Genomic DNA, 17301 nt, shown 5'->3' with positions numbered 1-17301 from the left:
GAATCAACAACCACAAAAATTAACAAGCTCTAAAATATGTGCCGACTGAACTAAAAAATTAGTATTCACGAATTAAGTCTTGGCATTTAAGACCGGTGTTATTACATTTGGACTTTAATTCGACAGTAGGTCATTATTTTTTTTTTTACTTTGCATTAATGATTCTAATGAAATAGAGGATCCACCTTGATTCAACAAAATTTAATGCAGTAAACAAAGCGCAAATGCTGTGTACGTGCCAGAGAGCCAGCTAAATGCATTCCTACTAATGGCTTCATTACGAGGAGCTGGTTGCTACGATGTAATTAAAGTAATTACTCTCTTCCAGTTTAGGGTATATATTACAGATGATTCCTTTTCTGCACGCTACTCTCCACCCGATGATGAATTAGACAGTGGTGTCTTATTTAGTCCAGGTATAAAACAAATAGATCTAAAAAACTAAATTATAGTAGCCCTTGGAGTAATTGGAAGGAAACACCTGTTCCTTCAAAAGTGAACAGGTTTTCGAGTTCGAAGCGGGTTCACATTAGAGCCGCTCATCAGAAACCCAGATTAACTCATTTTCTGTTGAATTTATACGACTGACATCTTGTTACTCGAAAATTCTCGTGTGTCTTTAAATTATCATCACTTTTACGGGTGCATTTCAAAATGAACCATTCAAGCTTAAAAGCCTATCGATTGAAAAAAATACTTTTCTTCTTATAAAAATTAGGTCTTTATTAATAAATAAGATACATATTTTTTTATATTTGTTGCCTCGTGCAAGATAATTTTTTTTACTGTGTTTTTTACTTACAGTATTGTTACGTTACTACTAGCAAAGAAGATAATGCTTGTAGAAAAATTGATACAACGTATAGTTTTTAAATTAAACTATTATTTTATCGTAATTTCTGTCTTACAATAACATGTACGTAATAAAACAATAAATATTATTAATATATTTTCTTTAAAATTAGATCCAGATTTATTAAATAATAAAGTAGAATCACGGGTACTTGAAAATTCTTCAGGGCAAAAGAAAATCAGACCATTGTTGATTTGCGACATTTCATCTCTGTCTATTGAACCTTTATCGCAATTCAACGCGTTAAGGTCAGTTACTGATGTTTATTTTATATTGTAACAATAATAACATGTATATATGTTTATTTTATCTTGGTATTATTTTCATTTTCAGTGCTTGATGAAGTCTCAATAAACAGAGATGAAACGTCGCAAATCAACAATGGCTTAATTATTTTTTTTAACCTAAAGAATTTTCTAAGTAACTCTACTTATTTATTATTATGATATTTTTTTAATTATTTTTTAAAATATATATTTTTTCAATAAGCTCTTAATTTTAGATATATTTTTAAATATAAAAATCTTTGGTACTTAGTTTTATAATTGCTACCAATTTAATAGTATATAAAAATATAAGTATATACTGAGTTAATACGAAGATTTAAATATTTTATGTACTTTAAAAATTTATGTATACATGATACAATTATTTTTGATATTTATTAGTTCGATGTAGTACATAATAAATATATTACACAATTGCTAGTTAAGTTGATTTCAGATGCATTATTTTTTAACATCTTAAACCAATTATTTAAAATGTTCATGATTATGAGAAGATCTAGTTCGCTGTAAGAAAATTAGATCATTCGCATGCAAAGTACACTTTTAATAAACGAGCTTACGAAATACTGGTATTACGACTATCTTTTACGATTTTCCGCCTCTCGCTGAGTAATTGTAAAAATTTCAACCGCGGACTGCAAGGAAATTTAATTTTATCTCTAAATCTCGATGCTTCGTCGATGGATTCCATGAAATTGGCGAGCGCTTCATTAGAACTTGAATTTTCATTTGAAGAGTCATATTTAGATAGGCTACAACGTGGATTCGCTAGTGATTTTCTTCCTTTAGCGATAAGGACACTTTCATTATTCATCAACTTTTTGTGCGTATGTAAATTATTTTCATCAAAAGTTACAACTTTTTTACTAAAACTACAATCTCCCGTCTTAGGTCTCATCGAAAGTTCCGAACGACTGCGTTTTTTTATTTTAGGTGCACTACTCCGTACTCTCCCTTGAGAATAGCTCTCAAAATCGGTATTTACTGCTCTCGCACTGTCAATATTTGTATAAACTTTATTGGCATCTGCACTAGGTAACTGATAAAAGTATTTGTCATCTTCAATTACTTGACTAAATTTACTGTTACAATCACTTCTAGAATAAACGTTGTTTTTAAGCTTGTGGTCCCAATTAAGATCATCAACACTTGAAAAACTTCGTAATCTTGAACACGATAACCAACTATTATTACTATTTAGATTATCTGAACTGAATTTGGCTAAATGCGATTTAGTCTCAGCAGATTTATCGAACTTCAAAAGTCGGTCTAACTTTTCCGAATTACCACAACATTTTTCTTCGTAACGACTACCTTTCAAATCTAAATCATCTGCTGTATAACGATGATCAACTACTCTTTTATTCTTTGGTTCATAAATTTTGGTCTCTACATTATTTTCACGTCTAAATGTTTGCGTACCAGATTTTTCATCCGAATTTATTGAATTAATGTTCCGCATAAAAACTATCGCTTCTTCGAGATATTCTTCAAGAAGATTTCGTTTTTCTTCTTCACAAGTATTTCTAATACGTGTAGTTTTGTGTTTAACATCTTCGCTACTTATTGAAAAATTTTCGGACTCAACAAAGCTCACCTTTTTATAATCAGATTCCGGTCGAGATTCATTTGTACTAATATTTACAGACCGCGGCGGCTTTGGTATACTAATATTATTCTTGATAATTGATTTCGGCGAAGCAGTAGCTTTTAAATTTTTAGTACTACCTTCAGATTGTTCAATACCATTTTCAGCTAAAACAAGCGGTATCAAAGGAACGCTGTAAAAAATTGATTTTATTTTCTGTCCAGGTATTTCATTCAATCGTATCCCTATTTTTTTAGGTAACTCAATATATTTGTCATCAAAATCATCAAGAGTATTATTGTCAGAAAATGCCAGTGGATCAATAATGTCTTTTTTCGCATGTACAACAATATCCGGTGGACACCCATTATCATTAAAGTTATCTTTGATTCTGCTATTTATTTCCGATCCTGTAATTTCATCATCAATTAAATTTTTTTGTCGCTCTTTTGAATCAAGGCTATCATCTGAAAAATTCACCTCTTGCTTATAAATATCTCTATAACTACGCCCAATTTTTTTGAGATGACACATATTGTCCTCAATTTTCAAGCATTTTGATACTGTTAAACCATTCAAACTTTTTTTGTCTTCAGACACATCTTTCCATGAAAGTATTTCCGGATTTTTCTTCGACTCCTTTATTCCTATCAAGTCATAAAAATTATCTGGAGGCAAAGAGATTGTTTCTTTATTATTTTCATTATCAGAGCTCCTGTGATATTTCTGAGACGACCAAGTATTGCGATTTCTGAGCCATTCACTTGTCAATGACTTTCTGCGCGATTCTAATGAGCTCAACGTTGTCTTGTAGCTATCGTAAACATCATTTTCCGTTTTAGTTTCTGCGAATTGAGTAGTTCTAGGATAAATAATAGAATAATTAGTTCCGTCAGAACAATCATAACTATTCGAAGATTTGGCAATGTCATGTGGATCTTTGAATATATTTTCAATCCTAAATGTTTTAGTATCGTGACTGTTTCGCGCATTTGTCCACGAATCTTTAACACTTATTCCACTAATATTAATATCTGTCAGCGTGCCTATTTCATTAGAATCTCTCTTATCAGTTTGAACCTCTACATTATTTAATTTCAACACTTTATTGTGATCAAACAGCCTAAGCTTTGATTCTGAAATATTTGAAGACTCAATAGTAATATTAATAGTATCAGGTACCGAAATAGAAATTATATTTTTATCATGATCTTCTTTGCAACACGAAGATTTGCAAGAAGATTCTTGAGCACATTTGTGTGTATCTGCAACAGTTTCTGTAGAATGACAATGTCCGGCTGTAACAACTAGTGGCTTGCAAGGACGGGGAGTTACTGAAATGGGACGGCAGCAATCTGCGGTTTTTTTACCACTCACTTGCTTAATTGAATTATCCCCGCATTGCTTTGAAGTACAGCACTTATCGTTTGGTACTTCATAGTGGTGCGAGTGTTCATAAGTGGTTTGAGCACAACTGTCAATTATTTCTTCAACAATGTTTGTGTTTGCTGAACTATCACTTAATTTAACATCAACCGGTCGTTTTTCAAGGTCAGAACAAAAGTCTGATATGCCTGTACTGGACAAGTTGCTTTCGGCGTATGTATGAGTATCATCCGACACAATACCCGAATCTGGTTGAAGTGAATAAATAGTATCGTAGTCATAACTGTAATCATCTGTTAAACTACAAGCATCTTTGAGCAGAATAATCGGTTTAGGAACTGGCGATTCTGTGGTAGAAGTTGACATTTCTTTTATTCGTACCACAGGCGTACTGCATGGCAGCAATTTATCAAAGTCTTCGTGACGATCAGTGAGAATAGCAACGTCTTTACGAACGATTTTAGGTTCTTTTACTGAAATTCCTATTTCTCGTACACGGACAGTAGAAGAAATATCTGTTTGAGTGTCAACACAAATACGTCTGCGTTTGGCCAACATTTTTCTTGAGATTTCTTGAAGTCGCATCCTCGTCACCGAGGCTAATTTTACTTCTGTACTTTCCGGTGAGCGAATATCCGAGGCGGGCGTCGATGCCGTATTACTGTCTTCAGTAGTTTTCTTGCTCGAGTAGAGTCTCTCTGTAACCGCGGCTACTATTTCAGCCCTACGTGCGCGTTGTATTATCGTATGTGGCTTCGGTTGTGGTTGCTCTGGGTCAATTGAATCTTTTCGACCAAAAGAATCTCTTGAAATTCCAGATATAAATATCTGTTCGTCTTTGGAGCTATTAGAGCCGCTGTCCTTGCTTGATTTACGCTTCAGTCCATCAGTATTTTGGTGTCTTTGCAAACAAAGTTTTTGGTTTTGAAGTTCTTTTTGGTTTTCCAAAATTTTGTTAACACTTTCGTTGTCTTCTTTAAGACTATCATTGAGATTGTCATCTTCAATTCTAATTATTTTTTTAGACTCTTCTACTTCAGAATCAGCCTGTGCTTCAGAATTGTTTGTTGAGATTCGAAGCACACAAGAATCCTGTAGCACATTTTCAGCAGTATTAAAAATTGGCTTTTCTAAGGATACTTGCGCTTCAAAATTTGAACTCACTGGATACTGTTTCTGAAATTTATCATCGTCATTTAACGATTTATCAGTAAGAATTTGTAGATTCGGATATCGTATATCAAGTAGAGGCTGTTCATTTTCTTTTAATACTGGCAGAGATTTAATAGAATCATTTGAATCATTTTCCACAGAAACGTCGACTAAATTCGCAAAGTGATGTTCAATGTCCCGATTAAACTCAGTATCGACAGTGTCTTCGAGTGCACTATCGCTTGAAATTTCCTCTATTTGATGAGTGTCTACTTGAACACTAGTATCAGGTTTAATGAGTACAGCAACCAAAGTCGGTATATCCACAAATACCGGCTCATCGACTTTATCATCGTCATCTTCATCAGTTAATTCGGATACTCTAGCTCTATTATAACTTGCCGAAACTCGCAGAGTTTTCGAATTATTTGCGGCAGGAACAAACTCTAACGATCCGAATTGTCTTAACGCGTTTAATGAATCACATCTTAATCTCAAACCATCATCAAAACTGTATCTTCTCAAAGGATAAGATAATCTTGAGAGTGAATTTAATTTCCCTGTTGATAGTGGTGTTGACGTTGCTACACATCTGGTATTTAAATTTGTTTGCTCTGCTATCTGATCAAGATTCCTTTGACAGATGCACAATGACTTGCAATCAGTTTGCGGATCATTCTGTAAAACAATTTATTCAATTAGTTTAATTCAATTTAATTCAAAATTAATTATGTGCTTAAGCAATGAGATATTATTTTATATAACAGTATAGTATAATTTGTGTAAAAAATCCGATACCTTCTCAGCAAGGAGAGCTTTGAGTCGTGATACTTCTGACTGAAGCTCACGTATGATCTTAGCTACCGGATCCTCGTTAATAACTGGTTTGTTAATAACGCTTTGTGCCCTTTGTGCAAACCGTAAAGTGTGTGATGTTTCGTTATAGCTTCCACTAGCGGGCGATATCGCTGTAAAATTAAATTACATAATGAAAATTATCGATTATTTTTTCGTTAAAAATTTATCTTTAAATCAATATTCTTATTACACATCTTAAATAATTTATTTTATCATTATTTTACACAGATATTTTTATTACTTTAAACTACAATTGCTACGCAATTATGAAGTGTATTTACTACTTAGCTCGTAACTACTGCTAATTTTTTTTTTTCGTGCCATATAAAAATTTTTCTACAATAGTATATATATCATATTGATTTGTTGATATATTGAATTACAACTATACTTATACTTTAGAAATTTAAAATAATTGGTATAATTTGTAAAAATTACAACTGCTATAGTAATAACACGATGTTAATGCAAATTTATAATTTAAGCCAATAGTTTATTATTGATTAGTTATTTTTTATTATGATACTGATTTAAAATTCTAAAATTGCATAATATATTGTTATAAATGTTAAATATAGAATGGAAAACTTGATATCGAATACTTCGCGTGTTTGCTCGGTCTCGGTATACTACCAATAGTTTGATATTAAGCCTTCCACTTTGTTTGTAAACAATGTAATCTACTTTTTTTCTTGTATGATAAAAAAAAAGTTCATGAATTCAAAGAGTAAATTACTAATCTTTACTCTTTATCCTCTTTTTATTCTTTTATCATCATTATTTCTCTTATTATTTGCATTTTATTTACGATAAGCCAACAACTACCATTTTTGTTTCTACTATTTACCGATCCCGGAAATATGCTCTATGATGATTATTGATTTTTAACCAGCCCATCATAGCAAGTCTGGAAAAGTGTTTAAATAGTTTTTATCGAATTAAAAAGGAAAATTAATTACTTCTATTAGGATTATATTAATATAATTTACAACTTTCCAGAAGTTACTATTCAATCAAATGAATAACAGAGAAAACGTCCCTATAAATTAAAATGAAACGGTAAAATTTATTATTATATTGAATTAATATGGTTAATAAAAGTTGAAAAACTTACTCGCCAGCATAATTGTCGTGGCATTTCCACCTAAAGAATCTTTGAGTAACCACGTGAGAGTTGAATCCCTATAGGGGATGAACTTCCTTCCTGAATTAATAGCTGTAGAACTTCTTTCCGCTAATGCAGATATTACATTACCCAATGCAACTAAGCTTTTGTTAATATTAGCTCCTTCCTGTGACTTAAACCAATATAAAAATACTAATATATTGATAATATTACATAGTTGAAGAGAAATTTATTTTTATTATTCTTTATTTAATTAATAGAAAATAATTAAATAAATAGGAGTTTGAGGTATAGATATAAATACATATATATTAAATGCATTGCTCACTTTTAGACGATTTATTCCAGCACAGGCAGCTGAATTTTCACTGCCCGCCAGGTCGACCAAGTGTAATTTACAGCCACGAGAAAAATCCGTTTTCCGTGATGCCCCCGAGGCTTTTAAAATAACTTGTCCGGAAACCGCACTATCGCTGGATTCCAACGAGAGTGTAAGTAATGCGTGACTGCGGCTGCTTGTGTGATTCTGCAAAGTTGAAGCTGTTTTACGGGCTTTTGTACCCTCTTCGACACGAGACATTAATGAACTCAAAGTTTCAACTGAGTGTTGGCTTAATCCTTTAAAAAAAATTTTACTTTATCAATTTGTATTATTCAATTGTTCATTTAAATACAATTTTACTTTTTGTTCTGCTTTTACAGTGAAATATTCCAAGAATTTTGTGTTACATGGAGATTTCAGTTTGGAATTCCTGGAGCTTTTGATTGATAAACATATGAGTGATTTTAGTTTGAATCAATTATTTTTTGTTTGAAAATTGTGTTTGACACGAGTGGAAAAATTTAGTCAATTTGTAGTTGGAATTTTCAGACATTTTATTTCCCATCAAGTCTTTTTCATTTAATTAATATAATACAATTTACACAAAGGCGAGGATAAAACAGAGAGTCACTAATGAACAAGTTTTTTTTTTATTCTCCGAAATGTACATCCACTAACTCTCTTACTTTTTCCCTCATATTGAAAAAGAATGAGATGAATTTTTTATTTGCATAATAGTTTTTTTTTTTTTTTCATTTTCTGACAGATCAAAGAATTTTTAGAATAATAAATAGTTATAGTCATTTATAAGGAGATTAAAAAAAAATATGAGACCTTATTAAATAGTAAAAAGCATAAATGGATTTTTCTATCATAAGCTGTATTAGTTTCAAATCCAATTCTTTTAAAAAACTCTTCAACTTTTCGAGTGTTTTAATCAGAGAATCATATTTAAGAAAAGAAAAAGTTAATTATACCTTGAACGTAAGGACCTGATCGTGGATGCTCACGAACTCTTAAGTTATTCGGGCTTGTTGACGGTTCGAGAAGATCTCTAACTCGTTCATTGTAGACTTCTAGGTAACTGAAATAATAAAGATTGGAAAGTTATCGACTCTATTGTATAAAGCACCAATTACTGACATCTCATTTTATGTTTGTATTTGGTTTATTTTATTATCTGTTATATTAATAACAATTATAAAATTTTTAAAAATAATATTTTTTATGATAACTATCCAATAAAAAATTCATCATAAGAATAGAAAATCAAAAATCCAAACGAAGTTTTTTGAAAATATAATAATTGTTTTAACACACAACAATGCACAGTACAGTGAGAGAAAAATTACCCCAAAATTGATCAAAAAAATCACATTGAGTTTAATTTTCCTTGTTTTAAAAAAATTTCAATTAATTCAAAAATTTCTTATCTTGTTTAAGGACGATGAAATTCTTCAAAATGATTTTCTTAGATCAAGAGATTTTCGAGTTAATTTTTTTTTTCAATATACAAATGCCAATGTCATGTATATCAAAAATTCATCTTACATGATTAAAATTTTTATTACTCTTCCTAAATTGATAAGCAGAAGAAAATAAACTTTTCGATTGATGTATCTATAGGTCAATCGATTACATTGTCTTTCAACTAAAATATGAGATTATATTACGAATTATTGTAAGCATGCATATCTAAAAATTATCGGTCGCCAAATCTAGGAAAGTAAATCCCACAAATTATGCATTCAATCTTAATGTCAATGAAATTTAAGTGTATCGACTTTCAATATTGCTTTCTTTCATGTTTGTTCTACATTTGTAATAACTATTTTTCAAAATAATTATTTTTATTTGTTCAATCTGGTTTAGAAGTACAAAGAATCGACTCAATCAATTATGTCATTGAATAAATCGCTGAAGGGGTAGAGTAATTAAGTCATTTTAATAATATCAATTGAGATTAATTAGACGATAAACATAAAAATAACTAATTACTAATTTTAATTATCATTGATATTGACATTAAAAAGAATTTGTCGAATTGAGTTAACAAGCTTACGGAACAGATGACTCTGTTACTTTTATTAACGTCCAATATAATAATAATCTGAATAATGCTACTAAGACGAGGTAATTTAAATCTTTGTAAATTCGAGGAGAGAAAAATAAATGTGACGGCATACTGGTTGTACAACACACCAGGTTCGTGTCTGACAGATATTAGGTGCAGACCTACAAAATAAGAATCGATTCGGCGCGAAGGAACAGTGATTTGACAGGAGAAAAAGGAGTAAAATACTAGTCAAATGCATTATTGATTGTTCGAATATTACATTCATTCAAAACACGATTGTGAAAATTATTATTATTGATATTACAGCACACTGCTATGAAGGTACTTTTCATTTTATATGGTTCTTATTCCTTTTTAAACTTTCAAAGCTGAGTACAATATTTATTGAAATTAAAATTTAAGTTACCAATTTCAGCTCTCACGGCAATTTTAATCAAAATTTAATGTCTGGAATTATAAATCTTATCGATTTTTCGTTATTAAAATTAAAGCTATTCCGATTTCAAGCTTGGTCGATAAGTTCGAAATTTTTTTCCAATAGACCGATAATTTATTTATAATTTAATAATCATGTTATTATGGTCACAGATGAATTTTGGAAATGATAGTTTTGTTTATGACTCTGGAATAGTAGAAAAGATATTTTTGTTTTTTCATTTAATCTCAATGTGTTATCAAATTTAACAACCTGTACAATCATATTCCCACACGAAGGTTGTCATAAATATCTGTTGATTCATAAAAATTTATCACAGCGTGATTTATTTTCAAGCACACTCCAGTCGTGCAACTGATCGAACGTCCTCATTCAGTAGATATATGAGCTACTAGACCGACATGTTTGGTCGTTGCTTAATCGATTATCTATTCCTCTGCTTATATTATGCTTGATTTTTCTACTATACATAAGTGAAAAATCTTCAATTTTTTGTCCCCCTCTATGCCGTATCGTTACCTTTACAATGAAGGAAAAAAAAATTATTGGGCAGACTAAGGTTTCTCGGTTTAAGAATTTTTTGAAATGAACCATCTAAATTTATCAATTTTTTAAAAAAGAATTTTAATATCTGTCTTCATTATAATACATAATCATACTTATACGAATAGTTTTATTTAAATTAGATAAAAAAATTTTTTTTTCTATTCATTGCTAACGTTTTTATCTCTCGATAAACTACCTTTAACCTCAAAGATCAGGCGTATAAAATTCAAATCCGCGCGCTCTACGTCGCAGATAACTTCACGCATAACAATATTCTATCGGATAAGCGAGAAAACAAACACGTGATAATGCTATGTCGAGATGAAACTTTTTTCTTTGGTAAAACTTTTTCAAAATCTCTTCTACAACTAGTTAATGGTCCATAAATTCTAAACTGTAAGCTTTCGATTTTATTCTGCACTTTTTTCGGATAAATTTATTCGAGCTGTAAACATCTTTATCTTTTCGCCAGTAAAAATTTACTTTCGATCGAGATCTAATTCTGTTTGCAGTATTTCATCTACTAAATTTCCATATTATAAAAAATAAATTTTCAGTTAAAGAAATTACTTATCTAACTTGAAAAATATTTTTTTTTTAATTTTATAGCTTACTATCACGATTTTTTAAATTTTTCCATTGAAGAAATATAAATAAATTTTATCTGGCTAATTTGCCTAGAACTAAGTGTTTTAAAGTATTCAACGCTTTACGATTTAATGTCGTTTAAACTTAAAAAATAAATTATTCTGTATACTTAAAAGCTTTGAAACTTTTTTATACTTAAAACTTGAGAATCTGTTTTTTGATAACCATTACCAAGTAATTAGTCTTTGAATGTTCCTAAGTAATTAATTACCTTCAAATATTCATTGTCACGTACTTCAAAGTTTGTTACTTTTTTAGAACCCAATTTCATTTTTATTTTTAAGAATATTGTTCTGGAATAAATAATTATAAATTACAATTTTAATTAAGAATTAGTAAATCCTTGTGTTTAATTATACATAATTAAACCTAACTAACTTTTTGTTGCTAAATTGTTGATGAATTAAGTGGTTGATGAAGTGAAATGTATACATTTTGTTAGACTCAATTGGAAAAGTTTAAGTTACGTAAGAAGTTTATTTCATTGTTACTGCTCTCTCGGAGTGTTAAACAACAGTTTAAAGTTATAAGTACGTAATGTTACGCGGAAGTAACACTACTATATCACCTGCAAACCATTCGTACATATCACACATAGCACTCAAAATTTATTTATTTAGATCATATTAGACCTCAAATAATATTTTTCTATAAACATATTCTTCTCTCCTTCTTTTTTTTTTTAGCTTGAGCAAATAAGCGTCAGAATTAATCATCATTTTTATTTACTAAAAATGAAAACTTATCAGAATATTTTATACATAGATTCAAATGATATAGTGATATACTTAAAATACTCTCGCATGATTTTTTGAGCGTCTATTAAGCTTATCTAAAAAACGTTTTTTATAAAGCTCTATACATTTTTGAAACTATAAAAAAAATATTACTGCGATCAAATAAATCGGCTCTGTTACGTTACTATCGAGTTTTTTTTATTTTTGTGATTAGTTGAATTTTTAGAATCTATTAGATTTTTATTTTAATCCCAGTTTATTGTAAGTACACTATTGAAATTTGGCAAAATTGGTGTATTTATCGTATGAAAAAATTATCATCAGTTCTAAAACTTTTTTTTGTTTATTATTTCGGAATAAAATAGCACAATGTGTTAATTTTGTGTCAAAACTTTTATTCTATGAACAGAGACATAAATTCATTAGATACTATTTTTACAATCTGCTGATGCTTGACATGCAATCACTAAGACGAAAACATTGTACATCTGTAGCTTTAATGTTTAAAAAATCTTTTAATACTAGAACTTACAGACTTTAAAAATATAGATCTTAAAAATTATTCACATTAAAATAGTGAAAGGTTTCAATGTTTTAACCAAAATTTTCAATAGTATATTCGGATTCAAAAATGTTATTTAATCAAATTATTCTATCCATAACATTTTTTATTCAAAAATATATATTTTTAAGGAATATATTATTTTGTGACAAAAATTCCTTGGCACAATAATTTTTATTATAATTAAATTACATTTACACTTTTCATATTATAAATTAATCAAATTTGCTAATAATATAATGGTTACAAAGTAATGTTATTAGTATTAAATTAATTATTTATAAAACAACCCCATGTTATGACAATCCTACATAACTAAATACAATGCATCAAATGAATATTTAAAGTAATAAAATTGTTTTGTTAAATGAATTCATAACTACTGTACAATGAAGGTAAAGTTAAAATTAGTAAACATGCATATGTTCGCGTAATAATCAAAATGGACATTACAAATAAGTATGAATATATATTGCGATGAAAATGAGAGCGTGATACACTGCAAAGAGCGGGAATCCTTACCACGGTTCAATGAGCTTGCGTCCGTCTAGGATTGCGAGTCACGAGGTACTGTGAGCTTAGACACATCGAGGCCACCGGAACGCCTCGCAAAGGTCTCGCGCGCGTCTCACTATTCCACCACCATCCTCTATTATATATTCTCTCCTACATGCTCTTTGCTCTGATACTTGATTTACAATACTTTTATACTCATAATATTTTTAGAGTTTTACTATTTACTCGTTTTTTACACCACCAATGAAGAAGCGATATTTCACTAGGATAAAAATTACTTTTAAATCCACTATACCGCTAAAACTATCAAAATTCCATAAAGTTTATCAAGAGAATCAGAAATTACTTGAATTTATAGAATCTTTACTATTTGAAACCGCGATATATTTTATTTAGTCAATTGTCACTTGAAACCAAAATGAAATTATTGATCCTGTACCTCAGAAATGTTAGATAAAATATGAATTTTCGTGGAAAATTTAAAGGTTAAATATAAAATTTATGGTACAAAATACTAAATATAAAATTTATATAGTACACTGAAAAGAAAAATTAACTTGATTCATGAGAATTTTTATTTTAGTGTAAAGTTAAAATTTTTTAGTATCTTCAATGATAATTAATTTCTTATCATATTTTTCTACATTTACATTCCGTTACGGTGAATATTCTTATCAAATTAAAATAATTTTTTTTCTCTTAACTTCAATTAGCAAAATAGTGCCGCTGAACCTTTATATCTATACTGTGAGTTTTTTTATAGATGTACTAGTAAAAATATTTGTATCTATTAAGAGTAATATCATTAATATTTTGACCTAATCATTTCTTAGAATATATATAAATTCATGGAAATAACTTATTATTCACGATATAATACCAATAATCTGACAGTAAATGAAGATCGGTAAATATTCTTCCATTTCTTATAACTTATAACTAATGATACAATCAATATGAAGTTTGTAATGATAAAAACTCAATATAAAGTAATTTTGATCGAAAACAAAACACGACAAAAAAAAAAACAAAGCCATTTTTATTTGAATTGTTAGAGTAATAATAGTAATAATAATAACAGATGTATAGATAAGTATACCATGAATGGTACGGAGGAAATAGTGAAACCTTGACCGAGAACAGGTGCCAAGAGCTACTGAAGCTCTAGTGCAATTCGTCCCTCAATTGTGGGAGGTATAATTTTACATTTTCACCGGAGTATGTTCTACAAGATTCGTGCGTGTCCATGAACACCCAGAAATCGACACGAGAACAGCATTGAGTTTCTCACAGTTATCGTTATTATGTGGTCTTGGATGTCTATGACGCCGGTGTATTTATTTTTAAGTAAAATTATCATTACCTCACAAATATGTTAAACTTTTTTCCATTTTCTATTTCATCAGCTGCTCGGGCGAATAAACCATTGCAGATTCTTGGTATTAAGCCTGGATCATCCTGCAAAAATAATCACTTCTTTTATTAATTTAATTTAAAATCAAGACGAAGCAAATTATTTTTTCATTAGCTTTAACTTCAAAATCTACAATAATTGAGAAATCATCAAAAACTTTTGGACAAATCTATTTGAAAAAAAGTTTGGAAAATCCAAAAGTGCACGCCTCATAACGCTCATTCATTTTTAAGGAAAAAATTAATTGTGTAATTGAATAAAAAGAAAAAAAATTATAATTAAGTAATTTCTTACAGAGTATTTTTTATTTTTTTTTTAAATATCGGCGCCCTTTTTTCTTGTCATATGCGCACGCAGTCTAAAAAAATCTAGCTTGATCAAGTGGCGCCATAGTTTTCACGTGAAAAATCAGAAAAGTTCGTTTGGCTTTGTACGGTTGTATCGCAGTGAATTTTAATAAAACTTCAATTAAAAAAAAAATGCATAAACTAGGCCACTGATATGAAATACGGACCCAGCTCATCGAATTCTTAAACTAATAAAAAAGGTCCGGTTTTGAAATATCAATTTGTTCGGGAGTAATCGTTGGTACATCCAAAATGGGGTTACAGTAAAAGATGGTTTAATTTAAGTGTTTTTTCGGTGTACATTTACTTATATCATTGTATAAGTATAATATGGTTGTGATAGAGACATTTAAAGATCACAAAATTGCTTGACCTTGACGAGTCGAGTATAAAGCACAACCTCACGCGCTTCGCGCTATGAGGCGTGCAATAATAATTTTTAGTACGAACATACTTTGACACCCATCATCGTAAAAGTTTTTCCAGACGCACTTTGACCATACGCAACGACACAAGAATTGTATCCCACAAATATAGCGTCGATAACTGGATTCCCAAGTGTGTAATAAATTTTTTCTTGACTGGCATAATTTTCAGCCGTTGGATCCGAAGAGTCAAAACAGTAGTCAAAACTATATCTTTTAGTCCGAGTTCGACTGTCTGCAGTCTTGCTCGATGAAACTTTTAGATTCGTCAAAGAAATTTTCTGTGGCTCCGTGTGGACTACTATTTCTGCTCCTGTTATATTTATTTCTCTGTAATAGAAAAAATAAAAATTGCATTAATACTTAATCATTAACGCGATACTTTTCCCGTGTACAAATTTTTTGATATGACCTGATCGGGTCATTGTTATGTTTCCTAGAAATATGAACGTCAATTAACATGTCGTTTTCATAAACTTATATCAAATTTTTTTTTTTTTTTAATTCACATAATTTAACTTGCACTGCATCATGATTTTATTTTAAAGTAAACTTCTTTCCAAAATAACTTTATAAAGTGATAGTAATAATTAATAAGAAAGCTTAAACTTAAAAGATGGTTGAAACTTCTACGGTATTATTTTATGGGAATGACAAACTATAAATCATACGCATCATTAGTTAAATTATATGTAAAATAAATCTTATATCAAGTACAAAATTAGCCATTTAGCGAGCTTAGCAATTAATTTATTTCACTTTCGTTCCATTTTACTATTTCATCATTTTCACCGATTTCTCTTTTCACATTTTCATCGCTGGCGTAAGTATAAAGCGGCTCTAGCATAATAAACGAACCAAATCTTTCCGAGCTCACAAACTAGGGTGTTATTCTAAACTCAGCATTCGTTTCTTCTTATTCATGTTGGAGTCATTAAACTACTCGGTAGTGGGCCATCGCAATAATTTAGTTCTGCTTTCGCTAGAGACAATCTTTAAATAAAAATACTTTAACTCTCTCATAAAATCATAAGTAATAATTTTTGCTGAAAAACAGAAAATAAGTTTTAGCTTGTAAATCAATCAGAGCTTCTCTCGACTTATAAAGCATAACTCATAATCATAACTTACTATTTTAAAACATACAAATACAAAGAACGGAATGTTGTTATGAAAACCGAAAATGAAAAATAAAAAATGGTAACCAGCTGTCAAAAGTTACCGTTCTAAAAATTACTGAAGCTTATTTTCTCTTTTTTTTTTTTTAAGACCAAAGAAATTGTCAAGTGATCGTAGTCCTTATTTTAATGTCACCACATTTGTTACTGGCTTTACTTCCAGTCTACTTTCAATGGTGCTCTAATTATAGCTCGACTCGTATTTTAGAGCGTAAGAATCCCCTGTGTTTGTTGTTTTATCTTTATCTTAGCCATGTGAGTCAGTGCATTCAGCGTTTCTCTTATTTTCTAGCCCATTAAGGTATACAAATGTACTCTATTAATTTACTCGATATAATTATTTGAATAATAAATATTCAGCAATTACGAATTAATGTACCGACTTACTTGTCTTTGACCACTTAGGGAATTTTTGATGCACCACTGAAATTTAATATCATCACTTACCTGCTTGAAATTGGTCTCACTCTCACAGCCACTTTTATATTAGCCATCGTTACTCCTGTAGTAGCTAATAAAAACTTCTACATCGCTTTACTTTATCACTCGATAATTTTGAAAATAAACTTTTTAATTTCTAAACACCTGTCAGAAGTTACGACTGAATCAACAGAACAACTTATTTGTTCACACTTTTAAAGTTTAAACAATAACTCTGAAAGTTAAAATTGTAAATACAAGCAAGCTGAGTGGTAACTCGAATATGAGTTCACCGAATAGCTGCACGTGTTGTACTAGATGATGAAAATACTCTCAAGTCGGTCCTGAGACCAAAGTCGTCTCATGGATCGCCCCACTCTGAACAACCGAAAATTTCTTTTTTTAAAACTAATTTCCGGTAAT

At 29.9% G+C, this 17301-nt stretch overlaps 2 protein-coding genes across 3 annotated transcripts in view; one reads left to right on the top strand and one right to left on the bottom strand.

Moving 5' to 3' along the window:
- Positions 1–17301, top strand: part of LOC123265979 — a 172222-nt gene that overhangs the window by 5641 nt on the left and 149280 nt on the right. The window lies entirely within an intron of this gene.
- LOC123265994 lies at positions 1466–17258 on the bottom strand. Of its 2 annotated transcripts, none has more exons than XM_044730030.1 (8): positions 16906–17258; positions 15310–15610; positions 14458–14552; positions 8550–8656; positions 7579–7868; positions 7239–7416; positions 6065–6234; positions 1466–5944 (listed from the first exon to the last, which is right to left on the bottom strand). In XM_044730030.1, exons 1-8 carry the CDS (start codon positions 16950–16952, stop codon positions 1697–1699), a joined length of 5436 nt encoding a protein of 1811 aa, XP_044585965.1. In that variant the 5' UTR covers positions 16953–17258; the 3' UTR covers positions 1466–1696. The 2 variants fall into 2 exon arrangements, with proteins under 2 accessions (XP_044585965.1, XP_044585959.1); XM_044730024.1 differs by having other exon boundaries at positions 1468–5944; positions 7239–7422; positions 16906–17256.

This window comes from Cotesia glomerata, linkage group LG1, assembly GCF_020080835.1.
Source record: "Cotesia glomerata isolate CgM1 linkage group LG1, MPM_Cglom_v2.3, whole genome shotgun sequence".
Lineage (NCBI taxonomy): Eukaryota > Metazoa > Arthropoda > Insecta > Hymenoptera > Braconidae > Cotesia > Cotesia glomerata.
Note: the sequence above shows the minus strand (reverse complement) of the source record. Positions and strands in the feature narration are given on the sequence as shown.

Bases quoted from the DNA above. Each gene is read 5' to 3' on its own strand.
- LOC123265994 (XM_044730024.1), bottom strand. From the start codon at position 16,952: ATGGCTAATATAAAAGTGGCTGTGAGAGTGAGACCAATTTCAAGCAG. The intron at 6,235-7,238 runs GTAAGTTTTTCA...TTAATTTTACAG, and splicing joins CACGACAATTATGCTGGCGA to CGATATCGCCCGCTAGTGGA. The intron at 5,945-6,064 runs GTATCGGATTTT...ATTGTTTTACAG, and splicing joins AAGCTCTCCTTGCTGAGAAG to AATGATCCGCAAACTGATTG.